Source organism: Ictidomys tridecemlineatus, chromosome X, assembly GCF_052094955.1.
Source record: "Ictidomys tridecemlineatus isolate mIctTri1 chromosome X, mIctTri1.hap1, whole genome shotgun sequence".
Taxonomy (NCBI): Eukaryota; Metazoa; Chordata; class Mammalia; order Rodentia; family Sciuridae; genus Ictidomys; species Ictidomys tridecemlineatus.
In genome coordinates, this window is record NC_135493.1 from 72144228 (window position 1) to 72155323 (window position 11096).

The following is an 11096-nucleotide window of genomic DNA, read 5'->3' on the forward strand; positions in this document are numbered from 1 at the left end:
TCTTCTGCCTTTCTAGGGGCCGTTCTCCTGACTGGTACAACAAAGTCTTTGGGCACCTCTGTGCTATGGAAGTGGCAAAGATCCGGGATTCCTTCCCCACGCTGCAGGCAGCTGGCCCTGAGACAAAGTTGTGAGGCTTGGGCCGGCAAGGCACAGGCCCCCTGTCACCAAGGAAGTGAAAGGGAATAAGAACAGATGCCCCCCCCCCCGAGGCTGCAGCCAGCAGCAGAGTTAGGCCCAGGTGGCTGTGCTGCCTTACTTCCTAAAGTGCCTTTGCATGCACAGGCCAGGGTGGGGTGGGGAGGGTTTAGGTGTCCCCCTCCATTCTATCTTCATGCCCAGCACTGCATTCTGCTCTCCCAAGAAAAGACAATCATATTAGTAGCAGGAAAACTGCTGCTGTCCATCACCTGCCCAGGAAGCCACAACAGTCCCCCACCTGAAGGGAGAAAGAGGTCAAGAGCACTTATGGTCCCAGCTCTCTGCCAGACTGAGAGACCAAGCCATCCTGTTTGGTGCTAGGATCCTTTTGAGGTTGGACAGGAGGTTCTGGTCCTGCCTTTGGGGTCAACATTGGCCCTAAACTGGCCATTCCAGAAATGGAACTAGAACACATAGGCAGAGGGGAAGAGCATGGGACAGCCCCAACCACCATAAGTTGTTTGGTTTATGTAAATACGATGCCAATTTTTATGAGGCTGATTTAGAGTGGGTACTGACAGGCCCCTAGTAGGTGACATGACGATTTGGGATAGCTTGAGACATGAAGGTGGACAACCTTCCTTTCTCAAGTCTCAAGAGACCAATGAACCAATCTCCCTTGGCTTGGGCTCCATATTTTATCTGCCACTTCCTGGGGTCCCGGGTACCCTTTGACCGTGCACTGCCATGTCTGCAGAGTAAACAAGTTCACTCCCACCACACAGGCCAAGTCAAAGTACTTAGTGGCAGAAAGACAAGTATCTATGTCCCCATCCCTTTTGCTTATGATAGTGGGCTAACGTAATAGCCCTTTCTTGGGCCAGTGAGATGAAAAGGCCCATTTTTTAACCAGCTGGGGCTTTATCCAAACCTGATCAGTCCTACTCACTGGCCAGCTTTGCTGACATGGAGATCCAATTGCCATTCAAAGACCCACTGGTGCTTTATTTTTCTTTCTGCTAAGTAAACTGGAGTGGGATGGATCCCAGCCACCATTGTAATTTTTGAGTTTATTTTATTTGTACCTATAAATACTGTACAGTCAGAATATATATGTGTATTTGTATGTGTACATATAGATACATATATACATATATATACACACACATATATACATGCATATATATAGTTTCTCCTAAATGGGTTATAATCTCTAAGTGGGAGCAAGGGTCTGGAAGGTCTCAGGGCAGGACAGTTCCTATGGGAGGGGAGAGGTGGAGAGCAGGGTAAAGAAGAATCCCTTGGCAGAACAATAAAGCATTACTAGAGATGCACTCTGGCTCTGTGATGTCTTTGCTGAGACAATTGGTTAGGAACTGGGCATGGGTTGCACTCAAGTTCACAGGTCAGGAGTGAGCATTTACCTCACCTTCTCGCAAGCCCCAGCTCATTGATTTTAGGACTTGGGTGAAGCTGTGGGAGCAAGGAGGAGGGCCTCAGTTCTTGTATTGAGGAGGTAATGGGGGAACAGAACTTGAAAAAGCCAAAGCATGGGCAGACACTGCACACCCCATCTTGTGACCTGGCTGGCATTCCCAGATGCCATGTGGGTAGCACCCTTGTCAGGGAAAGCTGCTGTCAACAGGCAAACATTCTGGGGACAGCAATTGTTTAACACCAGTGCTGGGTATCCTTAACAGTAGCCCTAGGAAGAGATCAGCCTGGGTAAACTCCTTCCTTCCTCCCTCTCCTACACACCACCCATACAAAGGTTGAAGTGGAAACGGCCACAAGAGGCTTGGGGTCCCTGTTCTAGCCATAAGCCATGCATATCACTTAGCCATTAGGTTACATTCTGAGAAATGTATTGTTAGGTGATTTTGTTGTACAAATGTCATAGAGTGCACTTACACCAACTAAGAGAGCTATGACATCACTAGGGGCTATCTTATGGGACCACCTTCCTATATCCAGTCCATCGATGACTGAAGCATTATACAGTACATGGTTGTATAGGCTTCCTGGAGTCGAACTTGGCACCACTTCTTACTATCTCTGAGACATTATGTTATCATCTCAGGTAGTTACATAGCTAGTTACCCAGGTGGCCAGGCTAGCTACACAGTCTGCTAAGGTGTGTGTCCATAACTCCTCCAGTGGGTCTCAAACTTTCATGAACATCAACATCACCCCGAGAGCCTATTACAACATGGATTGCTGGGTTCCACATCCAAGATTTCTGATTTCATGAGCCTGGCATGGAGCCTGAGAATTTGCATTTCTGACAGGTTCATAGGTGATGCTAATGCCATTGGTTCTGACATCAGCTTTGTGTTGCTGTGACAAGATTACCTGAGAAAAACAACTTAAAGGAGAAAATATTTATTTTGGCTAATGGTTTCAGTTCATGGTTTATTTTGCTCCATAGCTACATGCCTAAAGCAAGACAGAACATCATGTAGGATGAGTGCTTACTTCCTGAGAAGAAGAGGGAGAAAGAGATAGGGTGGTGAGAAAGGACTGGGGATGAGACATATCCTTCAAAGATATGTTCCTAATGATGCACTTCCTTTAACTGGGCCTACCCCCAAGAGCTCATTTAGCTAGGAACACATCAGTTCCACCAATGTGGTCAAAGTCTTCATGATCCAATCCTTTCCTAAAATCCCCACCTCTGGACATTGCTGCATTGAGGACCAATCCTCTGGTTCTCAATGAACCCTTGGGGGACATGGACCCTTGGGGGACACTTTATATCTAAACTATCCAGGTACTATACTTCAAAATCCACTGATCTTGAGAATTTTGATGATAATTATGCAAACTCCACTCAACTGAATTCAAATTATTGTTTGAAATTGCCCTCAGTCCCACACACAGTACCTGCAGGCCAGGGGCTCGAAGGCTCAAAGTCATTACCCCTTTCTAGCCATGTGTCTTACTTACCCTCACTGAACTTCAATTTCCTCATCTTTAAAATGGAGATAGTACCACCTTATGAGGAGGTTATGAGTATTCAACTACTTACCAAGTCCTCATGAAGTGGTAGGTCACCTTGATGCCATTGTCTTATTAATAATTCTACACATCTTCCTTTGTTACATAGAACAGAGCCCACTGCTAGGTGTGGGCAGAAGTGAGCTCAGGAAGGAAGTTCTTCAGGAGAAAAGGTCAGAAAGGGTACTTCCTGTATCACTCCTTAGTCTTTCCAGAGAATCTCCTTCCAAGATCCTCCTCTATTTCATTGATGACTGTTTAATTTTAATAAAGCATCCTAGCTGGGTGCAATGGCACACACCTGTAATCCCAGAGGCTCAGGAAGCTGAGGCAGGAGAATCAAGAGTTCAAACCAGCCTCAGCAAAAGCCAGGCACTAAGCAACTCATTGAGATTCTGTCTCTAAATAAAATACAAAATAGAGCTGGGGATGTGGCTCAGTGGTCAAGTGCCCTGAGTTCAATCCCCAGTACCCCCAAAAAACCAAATAAATAAGGCTTCCCATTCCTTTCCTGGAAAACTATAAGAGTTTCAAATTGTAATTCATATGTAGCCAGGCAGTTAGTTCAGATAAGCAAAGCATGCTGGGTAAAGGCCATAGAAATTACAGAGTGCATGTCCCATATAAATTGGGTAGAAGGTATTCCCTTCCCATCCATTATAGACAAATAGGAATATAGACCTAGATCCAGATAACCACTTCTGCTTTTTCCAGGGGATCTGGAAGTCCAAACATTTGTATAAAATCTGCACATTTTAATTTTAAATGATTCATTACAAAATAATTTAAGCTAGAATATAACAGGCCTAACACACAAGCATGAATAGCCCCTGATTTGCACCTAATACTCCTATTCTAGAACCACATTTGCAAAATGATGTAATCCTCCCCCAGAGTCATGGTCAGACATGCCATCCATCTTGGACCCAGGTCCTGTGCAGAGTAAGGGGCTGCCCAGTACTTCCCCACACTCACAGCACAGAAACCTAATGGCTAAGGCATGTAGGCTCAAAGCAAGAGTGTGGAATATTTGCCCACATAGGTGATACAGGCAATAATCCAGACATGGATGTGAGGAAGCAGGTTCTAGAAGGTTGTTGTATGTGTGGGGCTTTCAGTTGTGCACAGTGGTGGAAGCACTAAAGTAACTATTTGGGCTAAAGAAAGATTAAAAGCTGGGACTATGGGCAAAGGGAAAGTGGCAGTGCTAAGAGCCAAGCTTTAGTAGAGTCCACACGGGGGCGCTGCTGCTCTGTGTGGGAATGTGGCCACAGGCAACAGGAAGCTGCTTGGATTCAACCCCAACCTCTACCCCTGCCTCCAACTCTTCTCAGTGTGCCCTAGTGTCTATTCCTTTTTACTTCACATGGTCCCCCAGATCCTGTCCTTTCTCTTGTCCCCTTAGCTCTCAAGCTCTTGCCCCCTCCATCACAGAACCCTTGAACTTCTATCCCCTTCCCTCATCCAGCTCATTCCTAGGGATGGGAGAAGTTCTTTCCAGGTAGAGATTTACTGTCTAGTTCATCTCCCAATTGCACAAGTGAATATATGTCAGAACAGGCAAGGGAAGATAGTAGCTCAAGGTCATGAGGCAGCAAGAAGCAGTGCTGTGATGGAACCTATGTATGTTGAGATCCAAGTGTGCCCTTTCCCATGTGACAATTATGGATTCAATAATGTGTGTGTGTGTGTGTGTGTGTGTGTGTTTGAAGTTAATAAACATGTAGGGGAAATAAAGCAGGAAAGGAGGATAAGGAGTGTTGGTGGGCAGTAATGGTTGTTCTTTTAATAGGGCAATTATAGGATAGGGTGACATTTGCTAAAGGTGAAGAACAAGAAGACAGGAACCATATGAAGACACAACATGGCAGGCCTTGGAGGGTCAGATGTGAACAGGACTATCATATATGTGGATGCTAATACACAAAAAGGGGGAAGGAAGAACAGAAGTTCATTGGATTAAATAAAGGGGAAGGAAGAGAAGGGAGGGAGGATAGGAATAGGAAAGACAGTGGAATGAATCTGACATAACTCTCCTATATTCATATATGAAAACATGACCAGTGTAACTCCATATCATGTACAGCTAAAAGAATGGGAAGTTATACTCCATGTATGTGTGATATGTCAAAATACACTCTACTGCCATGTAGAACTAAAAAGAACAAATTTTAAAAAAGAAGACTATCATAGTGATAGTACCTGGGGTGGGGTGATGGCTCAAGTCTGTCTGGAACAGTTCACACAGGCCCACAACATGGAGAAAAGCTCCATGCCTTTCCAACATACTCATTGTGAGGCATGAGAACACAGATGCAAGTGAATTGGCTTCTCTGAATCTAAAACTTGCTAATCCAGTCCCTGGCCTTCTGGATCCAGCTTCCAGGAAATGTGATCAGGTCCCATGTTTTGGGGAAAAGGAGGGAAGGCAGGTTTGGGGGCAGAAGAGTGGGTGTCAGAATGAAAGCAGGACTTGGGGGTGTGACACCCCTCCTTGGGTGGGTGCATATGTATATTATTTCTGCTTAGTGTCCGTTATGGTTTAAATGTGTCCCCCCAAAGTTCTTGTGTAGAACTAACCCCCAAATTCATATATTAATGGTATTTGAAGGTGGGCCTTTGGGAGCTAGTTGGGATTTGATGAGGTTGAGAAGGTGGGACTCCCTTGATAGAATTAGGGGCTTTATAAGATGAACCTGGGTGCAGGGGCACACACCTGTAATCTCCGTGGCTCTGAAGGCTGAGACAGGAATATTACAAGTTCAAGGCCAGCCTCAGCAACTTAGCAAGGCTCTAAGCATCTTAGTGAGACCCTGTCTCTAAATAAAAAATAAAAAGAACTGAGGATGTGGCTCAATGATTAAAAAAAATAAGAAGAGGGGGCTGAGGATATAGCTCAGCTGGTAGAGTGCTTGCCTCACATGCACAAGACCCTGGGTTCAATCCCCAGCACCACAAAATTAAAAAAAAAAAGAGGAAATGAGACTGGAAGTAGCAAGCTTGATCTATATCACCATGAAATGCCCTCTGCCATGTTATAATGTAGGAAACAGGCCCTCACCAGATGTAGAGCAGACACTGGCTATGTTAGCTTTCTGTTGCTATGGCAAAATACCTGAGAAAATAAAAATAAAGACATCTTTTGGCTCACATATCAATCCATGGTCAATTGGCCCTGTCACTTTGGGCCTAAGGTGACACAGCACATGATGGTGGGTACATGTGATGGAGGTCTGTTCATCTCGTGACCTCTAAGAAGCAAAAAGAGAGGGGGGAGGGGCCAGGATTCCAAAATCTCCTTCAAGAACACACTCCCAGTGACCTACTTCCTTCCAATAGGCTCCATCTCCTAAATGTTCCACTTCCTCCCAATAACATCACAGGCTGGCAACCAAGCCTTTAGTACATGGGCCTTTGGAGAGCATTCCAGATCGAAACTATAGTACTGGTGGTGCCAAACTCTTAGAGTTCCCAGCCTCCAGAACCATAAGCCAGATAAACCTCAATTCTTTATACATTACCCAGTTTCTAGTATTTTGTTATAGCAACTGAAACAAACTAAGACAACATCCAAGACCCTCCCTACCCTCTTGGCTCCCAGATCCCCCAGAGCCTCAGACTCCACCATTCTGGAGATACCTCCCTCCTCACTCCCCTTGAAATATCGCAGGGCCCTCTTTGGTCTCTAGCTACTGATTGATTTTCACTCCACTTCCTCCTTGATAAGTTGGCTCCATGGCCATATCTTCTTTTTTGAGCCACTCCTTCCTCCTTACTCAGAGATCTCTTTCCAATTCTTTGACCACAGCTACTTGGATTGCTTTCCTGCCCCTTCCTCCACCTCTCTTCTCCTTCTGTCCTGTCTCAATGACAGGTATTCCTCAATATCCTTCCTTCTGCTTCTCCTTCCTGCCTCACTTTGCTCATTAGGAAGCTTGCTGGCATCCATCATTTCAGTTCGTGCCTCTGTGCAGATGTACCCCACATCATCACTGAGTCCCAACCTGTTCCTTAGCTCAAGATGGTCTTTCCCATTGCATGAATGGATGGTTCCACTGGAGGCCCCACCTGCAGATCCAACTCAACAGGCTTCAGCCAAGTGCATCATCTTCCCCACACTTTCTGCTCTCCCGCAGCCTGCTCTGTCTCTGTTGGTGACACTGGTCATTTTCTTGGCTGCCCAGCACTGATCCCCAAATATACCACAATCCTTTCCTCCCACGTACCCTTCCCAATTAATGCATGATGGAACCAAATTCCTACCTTCCTTTTGCACACATGCTAGTACCTGAGGGATTAGCAGGAGGTAGATAATAAACACATACCCAAGCTAACTTCAGCTGTGCTGAGTGCTAGGAGGGCATGGTGAGGTAGTAATGAATAGATTGTCACTTCAATAGGGTGGCCAAGGAGAAACTCTCTAAAGAGGTCTAGAAGGCCTGAATGAGGAGAAGAAATTACCTAGACAAATATCTAGGAAGAAATTTTCAGAGTGGAGGAAATAATGAGCAAGTGCAATGGCCCTGGGGAGTGAGATTGATGCTTTCAAGGTCAAGAAGTCAGTAGGGCTGCAATGGAGGGATCAAGGGCAGAGAGGGAGCAGAGAAGGCCAGTGTGGAGGGCCCCTCCCCACAAAGCTAGGTAGGCCCTAATGCAGAACTTGCTTTGTCCTGTCTACTCACCATGCACAGCATGTCCTGTACCAGCCTCTGTTCCCAATGTCAGAAGGATTCCTCTTATGTGTTATTCATTTCAATCTCAATTTCAGAGAAAGTCCCTGATATGATTCAGATGTGAGGTGTCCCCCAAAAGCTCACCTATGAGACAATGCAAGAAGGTTCAGAGGAGAAGTGATTGGGTAGTGAGAGTCTTAACCCAATCAATGAATTAAGCCCCTGATAGCGATTAACTGAGTGCTAATTGAAGTGGTAAGGTGTGTGGCTGGAGGAGGTGGGAATTGGGGTATGGCTTTGGGTATATACTTGTATCTGGCAAATGGAAACCTCTCTCTCTCTGCTTTCTGATCATCATGTGAGCTGCTTCCCTCTGCCACACTCTTCCAGCATGATTTGATGCTGCCTCACCTCAAGTCCTGAGGAATGGAGCCTGCTGTGTATGGATTGAGACTTCTGATACCATGAGCCCTTAAATAAACTTTTTCTCCTCTATGATTGTTCTGGTCAGATCTTTTAGTCACAGCAGCAAAAAAGATTACTAAAACAATCCCTTACCTCTTTTTCCTCTTTTCCTGCCTATTTCCACCTATGTTGGCCAGGGGAATTTTTTCTATAATCCAGTATCATTGCATAGCTTTCTGGGTTAAAACCCATCATTTCTTTTACCTCTCTGCAACTGACTTTCAAACAGGGGCATTCATGACCTCACCATGTGGCCTTGACTTGCTCACCAAGTTTATCCTCCCCTTTAGATCCCTTCTCCAGCCATGTCCCAGGCAGACTCTTTGAGTTCTCTCTGTCAGGAGTGGAGGTAGGACTGCTCTTGGACTCGGAAGACCCAGGTTTTATGCCAGCTGTTAGATCTTAGCTGTGGGGCTGTAGGCAAATTATTTAACCTTTCAGGGCCTCAGTTTCCCTGTATTTAAAAGAAAGCCCTGAGGGCTGGGTGCCATGGCACTCACCTGTAATCACACCTATTTAGGATGCTGAAGCAGGAGGATTCAAGTTTAAGGCCAGCCTTGGTAACATAGGGATATCCTCTCTCTCTCTCTCTCTCTCTCTCTCTCTCTCTCTCTCTCTCTCTCTATATATATATATATATATATATATATATATATATATATATATATATATATATATATATCAATGAAGAGTGTTTAACTGTGATATGCTAGGCTCAATCCCAGCACTGCAAAAAAAAAAGAATTCTTTTTTGTAAAGGCTCAGAGAGATGCATGTATTACTTAGCAATGAAGGTTGTCTATCATAAAATTTTATTACCATACCCAGAGGTTATTATATTTTAATGCCTCCTTAAACCCCACCAATCTGGTAATGCTCAACTCAAATACCTCTCCACCAGGAAATCATCTCTGAAGCTTCTTGCAAGAACTGATCTCTCCCTTCTCTGAGTTGCCACTGTCATTTGCATCTCTTTCAAGGGCTCCATCTAGTTTATGCCTCCCCTGAGAGTCCTTGAGTACTAATCACAGGGCCAGTCTTCTCCTTAGCCTGGTAGTACACAGGGTCAGGGACGTTACAGACTTCATACCTGATTCTTTCATAGTGCCCAGCTCAGGGAGGTAGGGGTTTCCAGAAGAAAGCATCTGTAGCCACACAGAGGCAAGTTCAAATTGTGGCTCTGCCACTTATTATCACTTTGTTTTCAGAACTTCAGTTTTCTCATCTGTAAAATGGGTACAGGACGGCCTACCTTGCTAGACAAGATCCTATAAAAGTTGTGTGATGCACCTAGCACAGAGCCCAGCACAGTCATAGCCAGAAAGTGAGTACTGTTAATTGCTCTGGCTCATTCATTCCAGAACTTCCTCTACAGGGTCTTCCCCACACTTGGCACATTCTCCTTACCCTTTCTAAGGTTCACAATGTTCAAGCCTCAGCTAGCCTTTCTGAAGCAACCAACCCCTGAGCTCTTGAAACACTTTCTGAGGGGGCATTTGTCACATAAATGTATTCTCCAATGTACAAGTCAGTCTCCTGGCATAGGCGGTGTACATCAAGAACAGGGACAGGTAAGAGTCATCTCTTTGGCCCCAGTGGCCAGCACAGAGTCTGATCTAGAAGAACCTATATCCATGTAGCTCAGGGAGGGTGTGCTACATGCAATAGATATGTGTGTAGGAGCAGAGACATGAGAGGACACAAGGTGAGGACTGTGGAGATGGAACAGTACACTATTGCTGCAAGGAGCCTAGGGAAGGGTAGGCAAGGATGGCAGCCAGTCTCCTTCCACTGCCCAGGAGAGGATACATGGAGACAGACTGCCTGCTGTGTGCCAGGCACCATGCCATAGACCTGCTTGCAAAGGATGTCCTGTCGACCTCAAAAGTCCCCTGTGAGGTATTAGCATCCCTTTTTTCCAGATGGAGATCTGAGTGTCCTAGAGGCAGGCAACTTGGACTTCAGCCCAAGCTCTCAAACCTGTCTTCTCTACACTGGAGGAGACTCTGCCTTCCTGCCAGGAATTTCAGGAGTGGGTACAAATGGAGGAGGGACCCAGGAGTGATAGCTGATAGCAACTGAGCAGAGGAGGAACTGTGTTGAAATGTAGGTGTTGGGGGAAAGCTGACTGAAGAGAAGCGAGGCCATGGTGCTCCGTGGAGGCTGCTGTAGTCCTCCCCAGGGCACCACCACAGTGCCAGTTCTGGATTCTGGCAATGGTCAAGAAGGGCCCTGGGTTGCCAGGATACCTCTAAAATGCAGGTGATGATGGGCCTGAGATGGAGCAGAGTCCAGGGCCACATAGGAGTTTCCACTTTTTTTAGAGACAGGGTCTCACCATATTGCCCAGGCTGACCTTGAACTCCAAGGTTGGAATAATCCTCCTTCAGTTTCACAAGTAGCTTGGATGGAGACACATGCCACTGCACCTGGCTGGTATATGAACTTTCATTGACCCTAGGTACTTTTGCTCATGTAGGCCCCTTCCTCCATAAAGAATATTCAAATTGTATTTTATAATTGTATTGATATAAAGACAACTATTATTTAGTCTGTGTTCATATTATATAGTGGTTATTTTTAAAAACAATTTTGGTAGTTGTAGATGGACATATACCTTTATTATATTTATTTATCTGTGGTGCTGAGGATGGAACCCAGTGCCTCACACATGGTAGGCAAGGGCTCTGCCACTGAGCCACAACTCCAGCCTCTGTTCTACCCACTTTAACACAAATGTCTGTCATGGTTACCCTAAGCCTGTTTTACTTTTGCATGTTAGAAGTATTGCGAAAAGATAACTTGTCTCTTTAGTTTCAC

The 11096-nt window shown here is 45.4% G+C and overlaps 1 protein-coding gene across 3 annotated transcripts in view; it reads left to right on the forward strand.

Annotated features, from left to right (window-relative positions):
• Nucleotides 1–1475, forward strand: part of Stard8 (StAR related lipid transfer domain containing 8) — a 77456-nt gene extending 75981 nt beyond the window's left edge. For all 3 annotated transcript variants that reach the window (XM_040282128.2, XM_021720039.3, XM_013365127.4), the window contains one exon: nt 17–1475. In XM_040282128.2, coding sequence (XP_040138062.2) covers nt 17–134 — 118 coding nt within the window. In that variant the 3' untranslated portion in view covers nt 135–1475. The remainder of the gene's footprint in view (nt 1–16) is intronic.
• Nucleotides 1476–11096: the final 9621 nt, after the last annotated feature.